Source organism: Lutra lutra, chromosome 15 (assembly GCF_902655055.1).
Source record: "Lutra lutra chromosome 15, mLutLut1.2, whole genome shotgun sequence".
Lineage (NCBI taxonomy): Eukaryota > Metazoa > Chordata > Mammalia > Carnivora > Mustelidae > Lutra > Lutra lutra.
Window position 1 is genome coordinate 30062536 of NC_062292.1, and position 18984 is coordinate 30081519.

Sequence of the window (18984 nt, forward strand, 5' to 3'; positions counted from 1 at the left end):
GCCCAGTGTGGGGTTTGAAACACAATACTAAGATCAAGACCTGAGCTGAGACCAAGAGCCAGTCGCTTAACCATCTGAGCCACGTGCCAGAGACAGAGACGCTTGGTCACAGGCTGGGTGAGTTCGGAGAGCGGCCGGAGGCCAGAGAGACAGGAGTGATTGAGCTCTTTTCTCTGAGGGCGCACTGAGGAGTGGGACCCCGAGCTCTCGGCTCCTCCTGGCCGGAGACTGGGAGGCCGCCATTTTCATTCCCGTCCTCCGGAACTCTACGAAAAGTGTTCAGGGAACAAAAGCTCCCGAAAGCGAACCTGAGCGGATTACTTAGCCCGGCCCCCGGTAAAGGTGGTGCAATTCTGCCTCGGGCAAAGACGCTTGAGAATCACTACAGCAGGCCCCTCCCCCAGAAGATCAACAAGAAACCCAGCCAAGACCAAGTTCACTTACCAAGGAGAACAGCGGAATTCCAGAGGAGGAGAAAGCAAAACATGGAATTCATGGTTTTCTCCCCATGATTCTTTAGTCTTGCAGTTAATTAATTTTTATTTTCTTTTCTTTTTTTTCTTCTGCTAAATTTTTTTTAAACTTTTACCCTTTCCTCTTTTAACATTTTTAACTAGTTTGTCTTAACAATACCTTTCATAAAAAAATAATAATCTTTTTTGAACCTTCATTATTATAGTCATATTTTATCCTTCATTGTATCTAACCTTAGTTTTTGTACACACATAGGGTTTTTTCTTCTAAAAAATTTGGGGTACAACTTCTTCTAACAGATCAAAATATACCCTAATCTAGCTCCAGGCTTGTTCTAGTCTCCAGGCTGAGCAAATTCTCTCCACTTTCTTTTTCTTTATTCTCCTAACCAACTTACTTTATCAACTCCTTTTTTAGAAATTAAAAAAAAATTTTTTTTCATCTTTATAGGCATATTCCATCCCTTCATTGTGTTTACCCTTATATATGTTTTTCACTCTTTAAAATTTTGGGAGGTAATTTCTTCTAAGAGACCAAAATACTCACAAAATTAAGTGGGTGACCCTGTACTAGTCACCAGTCTAATATATATATATATTTTTTCTTTTCTATATTTTTTCTGTGTTTGTTTTCTTTTTCTATTTCTTTTTAACTTCTTTTTATCCCCTTTCTCCCCCCGACGATTTGAGGTCTCTTCTGATTTGGTTAAAGCACATTTTCCTGGGGTCTTTGCCACCCTTTCAGTATTTTATTTGCTCCTTCATATATTCTTATCTGGACAAAATGACAAGGCGGAAAAACTCACCGCAAAAAAAAGAACAAGAGGCAGTACCAAAAGCTAGGGACCTAATCAATACAGACATTGGTATATGTCAGATCTAGAGTTCAGAATGACGATTCTCAAGGTTCTAGCTGGGCTCGAAAAAGGCATGGAAGATATTAGAGAAACCCTCTCTGGAGAGATAAAAGCCCTTTCTGGAGAAATAAAAGAACTAAAATTTAACCAAGTTGAAATAAAAAGAGCCATTAATGAGGTGCAATAAAAAATGGAGGCTCTTCCTGCTAGGATAAATGAGGCAGAAGAAAGAATTAATGATATAGAAGACCAAATGACAGAGAATAAAGAAGCTGAGCAAAAGAGAGACAAACAAATACTGGACCATGAGGGGAGAATTCGAGAGATAAGTGACACCATAAAACGAAACAACATTAGAATAACTGGAATTCCAGAAGAAGAAGAAAGAGAGAGGGGAGCAGAAGGTATATTGGAGAGAATTATTGTAGAGAATTTCCCCACTATGGCAAAGGGAACAAGCATCAAAATCCAGGAGGTGCAGAGAATCCCCCTCAAAATCAATAAGAATAGGTCCACACCCCATCATCTAATAGTAAAGTTTACAAGTCTTAGTGACAAAGAGAAAATCCTGAAAACAACCCGGGAAAAGAAGTCTGTAACATACAATGGTAAAAATATTAGATTGGCAGCAGACTTATCCCCAGAGACCTGGCAGGCCAGAAAGAGCTGGCATGATATATTCAGAGCACTAAACGAGAAAAACATGCAGCCAAGAATACTATATCCTGCTAGGCTATCATAGAAAATAGGAGAGATAAAAAGCTTCCAGGACAAACAAAAACTGAAAGAATTTGCAAATACCAAACCAGCTCTACAAGAAATATTGAAAGGGGTCCTTTAAGCAAAGAGAGATCCTTAAAGTAGTAGATCAGAAAGAAACAGAGACAATATACAGCAACAGTCACCTTACAGGCAATACAATGGCACTAAATTCATATCACTCAATACTTACCCTGAATGTAAATGGGATAAATGCCCCAATCAAAAGACACAGGGTATCAGAATGGATAAAAAAACAAAACCCATCAATATGCTGCCTACAAGAAACTCATTTTAGACCCGAAGACACTTCCAGATTTAAAGTGAGGGGGTGGAAAACAATTTACCATGCTAATGCACATCAGAAGAAAACTGGGGGGGGGGCAATCCTTATATCAGATTAGATATTAAGCCAAAGACTATAATAAGAGATGAGGAAGGACACTATATCATACTCAAAGGGTCTGTCCAACAGAAGCTCTAACAATTTTAAATATCTATGCCCCTAACATGGGAGCAGCCAAATATATAAACCAATTAATAACAAAATCAAAGAAACACATAGACAATAATACAATAATAGTAGGGGACTTTAACACTCCCCTCATTGAAATGGACAGATCATCCAAGCAAAAGATCAACAAGGAAATAAAGGCCTTAAATGACACACTGGACCAGATGGACATCACAGATATATTCAGAACATTCCATCCCAAAGCAACAGAATACACATTCTTCTCTAGTGCACATGGAACATTCTCCAGAATAGATCACATCCTGGGTCATAAATCAGGTCTCAACCAGTATCAAAAGATTGGGATCATTCCCTACATATTTTCAGACCACAATGCTCTGAAGCTAGAACTCAATCACAAGAGGAAATTTGGAAAGAACCCAAATACATGGAGACTAAACAGCATCCTCTTTAAAGAATGAATGGGTCAACCAGGAAATTAAAGAAGAATTGAAAAAATTCATGGAAACAAATGATAATAAAAACACAACGGTTCAAAATCTGTGGGACACAGCAAAGGCAGTCCTGAGAGGAAAATATATAGCAATACAAACCTTTCTCAAGAAACAAGAAAGGTCTCAGGTACACAACCTAACCCTTCACCTAAAGGAGCTGGAGAAAGAACAAGAAAGAAACCCTAAACCCAGCAGGAGAAGAGAAATCATAAAGATCAGAGCAGAAATCAATGAAATAGAAACCAAAAAAACAATAGAACAAATCAATGAAACTAGGAGCTGGTTCTTTGAAAGAATTAATAAGACTGATAAACCTCTGGCCAGACTTATCAAAAAGAAAAGAGAAAGGACCCAAATAAATAAAATCATGAATGAAAGAGGAGAGATTACAACCAACAGCAAAGAAATACAAACAATTATAAGAACATATTATGAGCAACTCTACACCAACAAATTTGACAATCTGGAAGAAATGGATGCATTCCTAGAGACATATAAACTACAACTGAACCAGGAAGAAATAGAAAACCTGAACAGACCCATAACCGGTAAGGAGATTGAAACAGTCATCAAAAAAATCTCCAAACAAACAAAAGCCCAGGGCCAGACGGCTTCCCAGGGGAATTCTATCAAACAGTTAAAGAAGAATTAATTCCTATTCTCCTGAAACTATTCCAAAAAATAGAAATGGAAGGAAAACTTCCAAACTCATTTTATGAGGCCAGCATCACCTTGATCCCAAAACCAGACAAGGATCCCATCAAAAAAAAGAACTACAGACCAATATCCTTGATGAACACAGATGCGAAAATTCTCACCTAAATACTAGCCAATAGGATCCAACAGTACATTAAAAGGATTATTCACCACGACCAAGTGGGATTTATTCCAGGGCTGCAAGGTTGGTTCAACATCCGCAAATCAATCAATGTGATACAATACATTAATAAAAGAAAGAACAAGAACCATATGATACTCTCCATAGATGCTGAAAAAGCATTTGACAAAGTACAGCATCCCTTCCTGATCAAAACTCTTCAAAGCGTAGGGATAGAGGGCACATACCTCAATATTATCAAAGCCATCTATGAAAAACTCACCGCAAATATAATTCTCAATGGAGAAAAACTGAAAGCTTTTCCACTAAGGTCAGGAACACAGCAGGGATGTCCATTATCACCACTGCTATTCAACATAGTACTTAAGTCCTAGCCTCAGCAATCAGACAACAAAAAGAAATTAAGGGCATCCAAATTGGCAAAGAAGAAGTCAAACTATCACTCTATGCAGATGATATGACACTATATGGGGAAAACCCAAAAGACTCCACTCCAAAACTGCTAGAACTTGTACAGGAATTCAGTAAAGTGTCAGGATATAAAATCAATGCACAGAAATCAGTTGCATTTCTCTACACCAACAACAAGACAGAAGAAAGAGAAATTAAGGAGTCAATCCCATTTACAATTGCACCCAAAACCATAAGATACCTAGGAATAAACCTAACCAAAGAGGTAAAGAATCTATACTCAGAAAACTATAAAGTACTCATGAAAGAAATTGAGGAAGACACAAAGAAATGGAAAAATGTTCCATGCTCCTGGATTGGAAGAACAAATATTGTGAAAATGTCTATGCTACCTAAAGCAATCTACACATTTAATGCAATCCCTATCAAAATCCCATCCATTTTTTTCAGAGAAATGGAAAAATTAACCCTAAAATTTATATGGAACCAGAAAAGACCTCGAATAGCCAAAGGAATATTGAAAAAGAAAGCCAAAGGTGGTGGCATCACAATTCTGAACTTCAAGCTCTATTACAAAGCTGTCATCATCAAGACAGCATGGTAGTGGCTCAAAAACAGACACATAGATCAGTGGAACAGAATAGAGAGCCCAGAAATAGACCCTCAGCTCTATGGTCAACCGATCTTCGACAAAGCAGGAAAGAATGTCCAATGGAAAAAAGACAGCCTCTTCAATAAATGGTGTTGGGAAAATTGGACAGCCACATGCAGAAAAATGAAATTGGACCATTTCCTTACACCACACATGAAAATAGACTCAAAATGGATGAAGGAACCTCAATGTGAGAAAGGAATCCATCAAAATCCTTGAGGAGAACACAGGCAGCAACCTCTTCGACCTCAGCCACAGCAACTTCTTCCTAGGAACATCACCAAAGGTAAGGGAAGCAAGGGCAAAAATGAACTATTGGGATTTCATCAGCAAAGGAAACAGTTAACAAAACCAAAAGACAACTGACAGAATGGGAGAAGATATTTGCAAACGACATATCAGATAAAGGGCTAGTGTCCAAAATCTATAAAGAGCTTAGCAAACTCAACACCCAAAGAACAAATAACCCAATCAAGAAATGAGCAGAGGACATGAACAGACATTTCTGCAAAGAAGACATCCAGATGGCCAACAGACACATGAAAATTGCTCCACATCACTCGGCATCAGGGAAATACAAATCATAACCACAATGAGATACCACCTCACACCGGTCAGAATGGCTAAAATTAACTAGTCAGGAAATGACAGATGCTAGTGAGGATGTGGAGAAAGGGGAACACTCCTACACTGTTGGTGGGAATGCAAGCTGGTGTAGTCACTCTGGAAAACAGCATGGAGGGTCCTCAAAAAGTTGAAAATAGAGCTACCCTATGACCCCTCAATTGCACTACTGGGTATTTACTCTAAAGATACAAAAGTAGTGATCCTAAGGGGCATGTGCACCCGAATGTTTATAGCAGCAGTGTCCACAATAGCCAAACTATAGAAAGAACCTAGATGTCCATCAACAGATGAATGGATAAAGAAGATGTGGTGTATATATATACAATGGAATACTATGCAGCCATCAAAAGAAATGAAATCTTGCCATTTGCAACGATGTGGATGGAACTAGAGGGTATCATGCTTAGCGAAATAAGTCAATCGGAGGAAGACAACTATCATATGATTTCCCTGATATGAGGAAGTGGAGATGCAGTGTGGGGTGTTTGGGGGGTAGGAAAAGAATAAATGAAACAAGATGGGATCAGGAGGGAGACAAACCATCAGAGACTCTTAATCTCACAGAACAAACTGAGGGTTGTTGGGGGGAGGGGGTCGGGAGAGGGTGGTTGGGTTATGAACATTTGGGGGTGTGTGTGCTGTGGTGAGTGCTGTGAAGCATGTAAACCTGGCGATTCACAGACCTGTACCCCTGGGGCTAAAAATACATTATATGTTTATAAAATACATTATAATTATATAATTTTATATAATTATAAAACACATTATATGTTTATAAAAAATAAAAATAAATAAAAACAATAATAGGGATATTAAAAGGTTAGAAATCAAAAAGATGTATTAAATAAAAGGCCATTTTTTTGAAGAAAACAATTAGATACACTTCTAGGTCATCTATTTATTGAAGCAAACCCAAGCTAAGAAAATAAGACCTGCTGGGAGGGTAACATCAGAAACGGGAAACTGTAGCGGCTGTGAGACAGTGGTTGTCTCAGATCCACACACAACATTCTAACATGTGAATGCCATGAGAACACTCCCTAGTTCAACAAAATTGAGCCTGGAAGGGATCTGAAATCTAACTAGACCAGAACCATGAAAGAACTATCATGTCATAAAACTCCTGGTCCAGGTGGTTTGCAAGGGAAATTTTCCCAGACCTTCCTACACAACCTAATGAATGATCTTTTGCTGAGCACTTCATGTGTGCCTCAAAATAATCTGTATTCTATGCCCGCTGGGTACGGGGTTGTGCACATAGCTTATACCTATACTTAAAGAAGGAACAATTATGAGGCTGTTTAAACTATAAGCTACATAAACCATATATACTAAAATTAAAACAAAAAACCCCACAAAAAACAGTGTTTTGAAAAATTGGGCAGGGTCCCAGGGAAAGGAGTGCGTGGGTTTGATGGCCTGATAGCTGATAAGGGCCCAGGAAGAACCAGAAAGCAAAGAGACCCTTGGGGTGGAAAAAGTGGCGGGAGGAAAAAGGACACTCAGTCAGGTCACCTGATGTGGCCAGACCATGAAAGGCAGTGTGACCGGTGTCGGGGGAGCTGACTCTGGGTCTGTCTGCTGGGGGCTCTGTGGGCCTGGTCACAGGTGTCCAGAAAGCATTGCTGGCTGCCTCAGCATGTGGACACAGGGGGCCGCGGGAGAAAAGTCGAGAACCCACCCAGACAGTGGCGATGACTGCAAGGTCAGTCATAACATGCCATTTTTATAACCACAAAAGTTTACATTGTAATGTCCTTTTTCATAGTCCTGTTCTAATTTGATCCTTAGAGCACCTCTTTAAAGTAGGAAGAGGAAACTCTCATTTCCTTTGGAAAGACGAAAAAACTGGGGAACAATGTAATTAGCAGCCTTCCTTGACTGAGGCTGTTTTTTCCCCAAGGGGAAATACATCTCCAAGTATGTTTATCTCTCCAACTAGAACATGAGTAGAGTGTTTCAGGAAGAACTAGAATATTTTTTACTTATGTCATTTCTTATCTCAATATTCCACATCTAAATCATTTGTGATGGTTTTCAAAAGTCTTATTACCTCCAAGGCAACCTGATTTGGTGTTGAAACTGCTGCTTCAGGAAAAATATCTCCTATAATCTTTTCAAAACATGGGACGTCTTCAGGGAGAAATTTTGGCAAACTAGCTTCTCTTAGAGCCTCAATAACGATCAGAGTCTCCTCCTTTTCAGAAAGATGGTCACCGGTGTTACTTTAACAGAAGAAGAAAACAGACAAGGTGAGCAAGATTGACACTGAGGACTGTTCTGCTCCTTTGCGGCGGTGGCTATCCCCATGGCCCTTCCTCCTGTCCCTCACTGCAAAGCAGCTAGATGGTGTGCGTGAGGCGGATCTGGTCCCAGGGCCCACAAATGGGACCCAGAGATGGGCCCAGAGACAGGCCCAGGCTGGTCCCGAACAGGCAGGGCAATGCCACCCCCCCCCCTCAGTCAGGGCCTGGCATTGTATCAGTAAAGTGTTTTAGCTGCAAATAATGGAACGAATTCGGGTTGATGTCAAATAAGAAATAATAACAATTTATTCACAATCTCGAGGCAGACCAGGGAAGCAGGCTTGCAGGCTATGCAGCTGGGAACTGTGGCCCGAGTTACACCACGGAAGTGGTCCTGTAGAGACAAATGGACCTGAAACCCTTGTCAGAGCAGTCCTCCCCTGCCCGCCTCTGGAACTTCTGAGGGAGAGAAACCTCGAACCCCTCTTCCGCTCAAGCCAGCTGAAGGTATCTCTGCTTGTTGTCACAAAAGCCTCCAGATGTAAGAAGTCATCGCATAATATTCTGCCCCACAGTAACGATATGTTGCCTCTTGAACACTTCAGCACATATCTGTGCACATTAAACATGCCCACAGGAGAAGGAACAGCAGGCCATGCCGTCAGACTGCAGAGACACACAAGAAGCAACGTATTCTGGGCGGGAGAGGCCCTTCTGCCCTCCTGGGCACACATGTCCAAACTCTTCAGCAGGATGGAGGCGAATCTGAAGTCTTTGGTCCTTAATAAAAACAGCTAATAGCTAATGTTTAGGGAGCACTTTTACTGGGCACTCTAATTCTTTAATCAAAGAATTCATTACTCTTTTCAAGCACTTAAGAGGGAAAGTAATACTCAACATGACCCAGGTCAGACAGTTGCTGGGGGTCAGTGACATTCTTTCTCCCCAGACACAGCTTGCTTTATACTCTAGGAGGATAACTTGAAGGAAGGAGGGAAGGAAGGAAGGACTGATGGACGCACAAACTACTACGTCTGGGAGCGATCACAGTTTATATATAATAATACTGTTATGCTACTGTGCTGTTAGATATATAAAGGTAAGACTCAACTATTATTATTCTCCACAAGAATAATTTGGGGGATGGCATCTAAGATTATCATGGGGAATATCTGTTATCATTTAAGAATAAAAAATGAAAGCTCTACACTAATAAGTCAACTAAAATCCAAGAAAATAATTTTTTTTTTCTTACCCATTTTGATTGCCTTCATGATACCTACCACATTCTTTGGAATTAGTTAAGGCTCACTTTATGGCCCAGTACTGTGGTAAGTTTTGTGTTTCAAGTGATTACCTGAAGAGATGTTAATTCTCTAGCTGTTGACAAAGCACATCTTTTCTACCAAGGACATCCTAGGACTCTAGCTGCTGGGCAGTCTGTCTCCCCGAAAGGGAGATACAGAAACCTCCTTTCTGGGACTGTCTGCGGGAGGCAGACAAAACTGTTCTGCAGAGATATATTCCCTTGCTAATCCCTGGAACCTGTGAATATTTTCTGATACAGCAAAAGATGGGACTGAGTTTATCTCAGATGATCCCGATTTAAATGCAGTCACACGCTCCTCCTGAGAGCAAGGCAGAGAGACACACAGACACGCAGACAGTGAGAAGAGGGGGTGGACACCGGAGTGACGCAGCCACAAGCTCCGGGGTGCTGACAGATCACAGGCCGGACTCTCCCTCTGGGCCTTGGCAGGGACAACAGTCCTGCCCACAACCTGGAGTTCAGACTTCTGGTCTCAGGTACTTTAAGATGTCAAGTCTGTAGCCATTTGTTATGGCAGCCCTACAAAGCAAATACACGGTCTCCTACTACTGTTTTTTTTTTTTTTTTTTTTTTTTTTTTTTTAAGATTTTGTTTATTTGACAGAAAGAGACACAGCGAGAGAGGGGAACACAAGCAGCAGGGGTAGGAGAGGGAGAAGCAGGCTTCCTGCTGAGCAGGGAGCCCGATGCGGGGCTGGCTCCCAGGACCCTGGGACCATGACCTGAGCTGAAGGCAGACGCTTAACGACTGAGCCACCCAGGCGCCCCTCCTACTACTGTTTTAAATATAAGCACCTCCAGACTCTCCGGGAGTTAGAGCGAGGCTCTGCCAGTACAAAAAAAAAAAAAAGTCAAAAATTTTTTTTGACTGAATTATGAAGCTTTATTAAAGAGTTTGGAGCCCCAGATATTCTATATGCAGACCACTATACTCATGCTTGCTGTTCAATAAGACTGGTCCAAAGGATCATTTTTCCTCCTTCTTCGGTTCCAGAATCAGTCCAGAGGTGGCAGCCCTGGGACTGCCTCCGGGTCAGCACCACTTCTTGCTGACATTGAGATGGTCGAGCTGGTCTACCACAAATCTGTGTGGGGGGAACTTGGACATGCTGGCTGCCTTGATGGCCTCGAAGGCCGCTGCCCTGTGCTTCGCGGTGTGGCTGTACTCCTGCTCCGCGATGAGGTAGGGCATGCTCAGCCAGTAATGGTTCTCTGCCTCTATCTCCAGGCGACGGATCATGTTCTGCCTCACCTGGGAAGACACGGTCCGCGGCCACCGGTGCTTCCCAATCCACTGTCTGCCAGGAATGCGATTGCGGCAGAGGAGGGTGGTCAGGAACATGGTACCTACGGCTGCGGCCCTCAGGAGACCACAGGTGACCTCCTGTCCTCCGCATGCTGTAGTACAACATTTGTTGTAGTACAACAACTCTGCCAGTACAACATTTCCAGACAGAGTTGCTGGGAGACTGCTCTGGAAATGAGGGACATTTGTGGCATGCCTCGGAGGCAAAGCCAGGAGCCTGAGAAAGAATGGGCAAGAGCAGAGGGAGAGGAAGGGACAGAAGGGAAAAGGACAGACAGTAAGAACCACAATAGGAGCGCCTAGGTGGCTCAGTGGGTTAAGCCGCTGCCTTTGGCTCAGGTCATGATCTCAGGGTCCTGGGATCGGGTCCCACATCGGGCTCTCTGCTCAGCAGGGAGCCTGCTTCCCTCTCTCTCTGCCTGCCCCTCTGCCTACTTGTGACCTCTCTGTCAAATAAATAAATAAAATCTTAAAAAAAAAAAAAAGAAGAACCACAATAGTTTTTGGTGTCAGGAAGGGCCAAGGGATTTTTAAAAAGCAAAAGTCTAATTTTTAAATTTCTTGCTGTGCTTTACTCTGATAAAATTCCCAAATCTGGGGCACCTGGGTGGCTCAGTGGGTTAAAGCCTCTGCCTTCGGCTCAGGTCATGATCCCAGGGTCCTGGGATCGAGCCCCGCATCGGGCTCTCTGCTCGGTGGGGATCCTGCTTCCTCCTCTCTCTCTCTTTCTGCCTGCCTCCCTGCCTAACTGTGATCTCTATCTGTCAAATAAATAAATAAAATCTTTAAAAAAATTCCCCAATCCTCTTTATAATACAGTCATCTTCACACAACCACATCGCCTGCTTTAGGGGGACCAGGGGGCCGGCTGTCACAGCTGTGCAAGCACAGACAAAAGACAGCTGCTCCTCATGACAGCAGACTGACAGCACACTGGATGTGGGAGCCCCAGTCCAGGTGCCTGGGAGAACTAACTGAGGCTTTTCTATGATGCAAAGAACACGGATCAGGGACTCCCTCTCTGGAACAGGTCCTCATACAGCAGAAAGACTGGAGGACTGGAGAACGTCAGGAAGCTGATTCCTGGTACTCCTGCCTCTAATTCTTCCCAATGACAAAGCATTTCATAACAGGTACCCATCTACCTGCCATCAGTCTTACATAGGCCATTTTGCAATATGTGCCTTAGTTCCTTTATTTGTAAGAAATAACATACTACGGTCGAGCTAAAGCCAGACCCCTGGCTCTTCCCCACCCCACAGCGTTCTGTGCTTGGTGCTGTATCTAGGTACCATTAACAATCTGTAACACTGGCTGTGTTTTAATAATTCATGTAAATGGCATATTGATATGCCCTCTTACAACATATTCACTTTTTTTCATTTAACTTTTAATGGGTAATACATGAATATAGCCCCAGATCAAATCCAAAGAGGTCCGCCCCTTAGCAACAATGGAAACAAATGCTCACTTCATTATAGCTTCGCCAACAAAGTCCCAACTTTCGTATTTTTGCCCATCTGATGAGAGCCAACATTTCCATTTTTAATGTGCATTTCTCTCAGGAGTGGGGTTGAGTATATTTTCATGTATTTAAAAACTTTTATGTTTCCTTTTCTGAGAACTGTCCTTTGCCCATTTTGCATACGAGTCCTTCCCCGTGTGCTCCAGGCAGTCCTCCTGTGTCACGAGGATGAGCTCTCCCTCTGCCCAGAGAGCTGCAAATAGCCTTCTTCTCAGTTCATCACTCAGCTCCTGACTGCACAGTGTTTTTTGACCATTATCACTCTTTGCCTTTATAGCTTCTAGATTTTGGGTCTTAGTTTTACAGGTCTTCTGTAGTCCAAGAAAATAAAGGACATTTTGTTTCTTCAAATCCTTTTACGTTTTTAGTCTTTTGCTCCTGTTATCCAGGTAGATAATGTTGGCCGTGGCTCCAACTGCATCTTTATGCACAGGGCACTTTAGTTTTCCCAAAGACCATCACGGAAAGTCTGGGAGTTTGTTCTTGCCTCACAACTGACAACACACTACATGCCCAGCGTGTGCAGTCCTGCCTCTGGGTTCTGTTCTGTCCTGATGACTTGTCCCTCTCTGTTCATAAGCCAGCACCACAGTGTTTAACCAATGCAGCTCTATAATATGTCTCAGTAATTAAAGGGATGTTTCTCCTTCATTGCTTTCATTTGTTAATATCTTTCTAGTTAGTCTTAACTGTTTTTCTTTTTTTTACGATGCATTTATTTATTTGAGACAGAGAAAGAGTGCACTTGCACATGCGAGTGCGAGTGGTGGGAGGGATGGAAGGAGAGAGAATCTCAAGCAGACTCCCTGCTGAGCAAAGAGCCTGACTCAGGGCTCCATCTCATGACCCGTGAGATCATGACCCATGAAATCACAACCTGAGCCGAAACCAAGAGTCGGATGCTTAACCGCTTGTGCCACTGAGAAGCCCCTTTCTATTTGAACTTTAAAATCTGCTGGCTCAAAAATAAACAAATACCTTTGGTATACTCACTGGGAGTTTTTTTCATTCATAAATGAACATTTAGAGTCTTTAAATCTTTATGATGCTAGAGCATCTAAGATGTTATACTAAGTACATGATGTATTATTTCATTTATCCATGTTTTCATTTGCGTCCTTCACAAATGTTTTCTTCATATGGTTTTACACATTTCTCATACAGATATATTCATATAGGTTTTACATTTCTCATTAAATTACTGCTCTTTTAAATAAGGCCTTTTATTCCAGTGTATCTTTTATTATATAAAGGTTAAGATACTTTTTAAAAAAGATTTTATTTATTTGACAGATAGAGATCAAAAGTAGGCAGAGAGGCAGGCGGGGAGAGAGGAGGAAGCAGGCTCCCTGCTGAGCAAAGAGCCTGATGTGGGGCTCGATCCCAGGACCCTGGAATCATGACCTGAGCCAAAGGCAGAGGCTTTAACCCACTGAACCACCCAGGCACCCCAAGATACATTTTTTTAAACAATAGGTTCTTCGGAGGAAAAGTCCCTGGGGATCTTGCGCATTTTTTTCTTCCTCTTCTTTCACATTTTTAAACACCTCTATTATATTTCACTGTAACATTCTGGGAGCTCCGTTTTATCTCGTCATTGTTACTTAGACTTTTACCAATTATTTTCCCTGTGTTGCATTACTTTTTTGACCTAACAATTCAAAATTCAACTCACCATTTAAATACCTGTGTCTTCTTCCCAGTCATTGTTAAAATGGTCTTCAGAGACCTCAAGCCAAAATCATAATGATCCTATAAAGCATTAAAATATCTGAGTTATTACATTTCTGAAAGAAAAATGGGATGACTTGGAAATAAATGCATATACTACACAGTTAAATCCCTAATCATGTACACTGTGAAGAAAGACTGTGCTGTAAATCAAGAAAGACTGCATTTGGCTTCTAGTGCCTTCACTTCCCCCCAAAGTGGTGCCCCTAAAGTCTTCTTAAGGGAGAAAGTCAGAAGTATTAAAGCTGTTAAAAACTATCAGCATCTAAACTAAATTTTCTCTGAAATGGAGAGATGAACTGAAAGAATAGGGTAAAGAAGAACATTCTGGAGGTGGTGTGGCTGGTTGTCCAAACCATGTTGAGTCATAAACAAATACTCATCCAGCTGGCATATCCCAGAACAATCATTTTCAACATGTGGTACTCAGATCAGCAACATCAGAACTGTTGAGAACCAGTTAGAAACGCAAATTCTCAAGGGCTGCGCCACTCAGAAAATTGGTGGTAACGTCCAGGGATTTGTGCTTTAACAAATTCCCCCAATTATCTCGAAGCACAAAAAATGTGCGAGTCACTGCTATAGAGGTTAACTTCCTCGTATGAATAAAGTAGTCCCCAGTTTCACACAGCAGGTATTCCATTATTTTCTCCAGGCCCTGGAGGAAAGGCTTGCAACCTGGACTGGTTTTACACATTCCTCACCTCCATGTTGGCTCGCCATCTTGAACTGCTGACCGGATTCTATCTCCATTATTTCCCAGGTCATCCCATGGTCCGATACCAGAAAAGTATTATTTAAGGTTTTCTATAATCCCCTTGCTTTTGAAAAAAGCAATGTGTTACCTGCTGTGAGAGCTGCTTGCTGGCTAATTCATAAATGTTAACCAGCTTTCCAGAGAGTGATTTTGCAGATTTGAAACCAAAAGAAAACAGCATTATCTCAGCAATCATTTGATAATGGGGAGCCATCATTGCCACTGGGCGAAACAGAGATTTTAAGTTATCCGGGAGCTCTACTCGACCTTTATATCTTAAGAGGGTAAGAAAAACAAAGAAATAAATAAGCAGAAAAGCAGTTATTCTGTTTTCATTTTTCCCGTTGAGGAACCACACAATATAGTTTCCAGAATTACCCCGTTTGTGTCCTATGTGACCTTCACTTGAAAGCAAGTGTCTAAGACAGTTTCTGTCATACTTTTCATTTCCAGAGTGTTCTCCTCTACCGACCTTTCTCCCTGTGCCTCCTCCCACGGTGCGCCTCACGTCAGGTCGCTCCCACCCCGACGGTTCCCTCCACACGTTCCCTCGACAGGTGTTCACTGAGTCTGCTCAGCCTCTGCTCCTCATAACCATCAAGTTCTCTTCCTTCTGCTACTCTCCGCTTTTTAGTCTGTCTTCTTTGTGACAAGTGGCTAACCTTTTCTTTTCTCCTAGCTATTCTGGAAGTGAAAACATCCCTCAGTCAGAAAGTTAACGTGAGACCACCCATGGTCATAAGTACGGAACTGTAATGCTTGTGAGTACGCAGGTACAGGAGGGGATCAGGCGGTGGCAGTACATTACAATGGTACAATGTACAATGTACAATGGTACATTAAAATGTCGGACGACTGCTTCGTGGCTAATATCTCAGAAAACGATTTTGACTGTCTCCACTTCTAGCACAGATACTTACCTAGGGTTCATGGTGACAAATACTGCACAAGACATGTTGATACGAATTTCTTTTCCTTCCAGCACAAACCTACAAGACATGGGTAGGAGTTCGGAATGAGCACCCTGCAAAATGTGCCACTTCATTACGTACATTATTTTTAGCTGAAGACAGCGAAGGCCCAAAAGACTCAGAAAGTGTTTTTTCCGCCCCCTTTAACTGCTTCTATGAGTTTAGATAGAGGGCCGGGTCCAGGAAGACAGCTCTCACCAGAGACAGCTACAGAGAATATGGGCTGGGCGTAGTAAGCTGTGCGGAGCTCAGGAGACCTGTTCATTCGGATCCCTCTCTGTGTCCTGCTGTCTCTCTCACCAAACATTTGCTCTTCCCGTCTCCCTGTGACTTTTCTTCTTTCCCTTTGTAGCCCCAGATCCCTTTCCCCTTCTTAGCTCAGGATGGCCTACAAACCTTAATGGACTGTCTCTGAACCTCCCATGTCTGTGTGAGGCTCATGTATGTATGCAATTAAACTTTTCTCCCGTTAATTTATCTTATGCCAATTTAATTAATGGATCAGCCAAAAGAACCTCGACAGGAAAAAGAAAAATTTTCCTCCCCTGTCCATTATAGTATTCATTACTAAGAGAACTGTGTTCTCTAAGTCAAAGTATGTTAAAACAGTAAGTGAGTTTGGTAAAGTTCCTAAGGCTGTGTTACATTTAAATCCAAACAGCACATGCTGGGGGAAAAAACAATTTTTTTAAAGGTTTTATTTATTTACTTGACAGAGAGATCACAAGTAGGCAGAGAGGCAGGCGGGGACGTGGGGGGAAGCAGGCTCCCTGCTGAGCAGAAAGCCTGATGCAGGGCTCGATCCCAGGACCCTGAGATCATGACCTGAGCCAAAGGCAGAGGCTTAACCCACTGAGCCACCCAGGTGCCCTGAAAAAAAAATTTTAAGAGGGTAAAGAAAAGGGTCATCTTGAGTCAAAGTTGTGAGCCCTGCTGGGTTCAGAGTTTTTTTTTTAAGATGTATTTATGTATCTGAGAGAGAAAGAGAATGGGTGGGAAGGGCAGCAGGACAGGGAGACAGAATCCCAAGGAGACTCCTGACCCTGAGATCAAGACCTAAGCCAAAACTTAACTGACTGCGTCACCCAGGTGCTCTGGGGTTTCAGATTTATTTGGTCACATCTACAGAGTTGTGGGGACTGAAGCCAGAAGGCACCCACCTGAATGACTTGACCAAACAGGGAAAAGAACCCGAGGAGGCACCCAGACACAGAGCTCTCCCTGGGTGACAGGGTAGAGCGGAGAATGGCTATGGCGTAGGGTTCCTGTGTTAACACACAGTGCGGCCTGCCCCCCTAACCCCTCAGTTAAATAAAGGGAATGCTGTGAAGCAGAACCTTGGCCCAGAGATTAGGGTACTGTGTCAGCTCCAGAGGTAGGGACCATGGAGAGAAATGCTCTGGTGACTTTACGGATAGGGGATACTAGTGAGGGTGGTTGAAGCTGGAAAGGAGGAACACGAGGAACAAAAGGTGAGGGCTCCCTGGACAGAACAGACGAAGGTGACACTCTATGAGGCGAGGTGGAAAACTGGTGACATGTGGCCTCCTGTGACCCCCACTTACACTTACAAACCTGTGAGGCCTTGCAACACTGGCTCTAACAGTGGGAACAAGATCCTTGAGAGTAAAGCCAGAAGTGAGTGTCCATTAGAATGAATTAGAAATACTGGGGGCGGGAAGAGGGGTAGTGACTGGCTGGTTCTGTCGGAGGATTGTGTGGCTCTTGATCTCAGGGTCATGAGTTTGAGCCCTATGTTGGGTGTAGAGATTATTTAAAAAATAAAAAAATAAAAAATAAATACTAGATTGTAATAGAAATTTTAAACCCACAAATTCAATTATGCCCATAAAGTAAATCATGTAAATTTCTGAATTTATCTAAAGAGAAAAAAATTCTCCTTGGATTAGTAAATGGCAGTAATCCTAACATACAAGTATTACTTTTACAGGATTTTTTTCCTCAATAAAAGTATATTAATTCAGAATCATGGAATAAGAGACAGCTTTAGGTATGTGGCCAGTAATGTTTTTTTAAAAGGATGTAGAATTAAAGAAAAATACTTTGGTTTCTTCAAGTGAAACATCCTAACATGGAAAGGTACTAAGAGAGTTTAAAGTTCAAAGAAAAAGTCATTGGATATATCTGTGACCTGTCCTGGTGGCCAGGAAGGCCTTTCCAACGCTGGACAGGAGCCTGAAGACCTCCGGGCTGGCAGGAAAGTCCGTTCTGTATATTTGCTCTTTACTTGCCCAGCAAAGGAGACATCCAAGATGTCATTCATTCCTTCTGGTCTGTGTTTAGGAAAAAACCAACACCCGAAGCACTTCCCAGAGAAGGAATACTAAGCAGCAAGGAAGCAGAGGCACCCACCCCGTACCTGACAGAGTAGCTGTCTTTTGCTGCCTTGATCGTTAAGATCTGTGACGCAATCACGGAGAGGACCATCACGTCAATCCGATTGAACTCGTCCAAACAGCACCACGCTCCCGACTGCACCAGTCCGAAGAAGAATCTCCCCATTATCTTGAAAACAATTACACGCGGGTGAATGCTTTCCCTGGGCTGGCCCAGTGTGGTTCCGCAGTGTCCTCAAGGCCAGCCCATGCCCTCCCCAGCACGACAGCAGGGTGCGCACGGCGCTTGGCCCACGCCCCTGGCAGGTGCAGGCAGAGGCCTGGCTCTTGGTGTTCGGGGGGCCTTCCAGGTGGGGAGCCCACGGATGCCCATGTGCCGGCAGCCGAAACCAGCAAGAACACCGTAGGCCCAACACAACAAGCGTGCATGAACACGCGCGCGGGAATGCGTGCTCTCCGTGTGAGGCAGGAGTGCACGCCAGAGTCCCGTGGGTCCGAGACACAGCAGCCAGTTCTTCCCACTGGTTGCGGGAATCAGGTCATGTCTCTACTGAAAATTTTGATATTTCATTTTTTCATGGTTCTTTGGCCTTAATTTTGATTCTAAAAATCATTAAAATATGATTTATCTTGATGAGCAGGTTTCTGGGCTCCCCGCTTGGCTGCTCGGCCCTGCTCACTGCACCTGAGGGCAGTTCCTGGGGAGGAAACTAGGGTCTCTAGGTCTTGACAATACTCATGCAAACAGCTGATCTGTGTTTATTGATACTTTTCATGTGCTAAGGGAGCACACACTGGAAACACAGGGTCTCACAGCTAATGTGCTTTTAGCTGCCAATAAAAGAACCCTAATAAAAGGTAAACACCACTTAGAATGGCCAAAATTAGCAAGACAGGAAACAACATATGTTGGAGGGGATGTGGAGAAAGGGGAACCCTCTTACACTGTTGGTGGGAATGCAAGTCGGTGCAGCCACTTTGGAGAACAGTGTGGAGATTCCTCAAGAAATTAAAAATAGAGCTTCCCTATGACCCTGCAATTGCACTACTGGGTATTTACCCCAAAGATACAGATGTAGTGAAAAGAAGGGCCATCTGTACCCTAATGTTTATAGCAGCAATGGCCATGGTCGCCAAACTGTGGAAAGAACCAAAATGCCCTTCAACGGACGAATG

The 18984-nt window shown here is 42.8% G+C and overlaps 2 protein-coding genes across 2 annotated transcripts in view; both read right to left on the reverse strand.

Annotated features, from left to right (window-relative positions):
* DNAH14 (dynein axonemal heavy chain 14) overlaps positions 1–18984 on the reverse strand; it is a 326637-nt gene that overhangs the window by 188517 nt on the left and 119136 nt on the right. The window contains exons 30-34 of the mRNA XM_047705359.1: positions 17832–17977; positions 15401–15469; positions 14569–14755; positions 13668–13744; positions 7640–7811 (exon numbers count right to left, since the gene is read on the reverse strand). Coding sequence (XP_047561315.1) covers positions 7640–7811; positions 13668–13744; positions 14569–14755; positions 15401–15469; positions 17832–17977 — 651 coding nt within the window. The remainder of the gene's footprint in view (positions 1–7639; positions 7812–13667; positions 13745–14568; positions 14756–15400; positions 15470–17831; positions 17978–18984) is intronic.
* On the reverse strand, positions 10031–10563 carry LOC125086180 (ribosomal protein 63, mitochondrial-like). The gene has a single exon (XM_047705361.1). The coding sequence runs from the start codon at positions 10501–10503 to the stop codon at positions 10195–10197; it is 309 nt and encodes a 102-aa protein (XP_047561317.1). The 5' UTR covers positions 10504–10563; the 3' UTR covers positions 10031–10194.

Coding starts and splice junctions, on each gene's coding strand:
- LOC125086180 (XM_047705361.1), bottom strand. CDS start 10,503: ATGTTCCTGACCACCCTCCTCTGCCGCAATCGCATTCCTGGCAGACAG.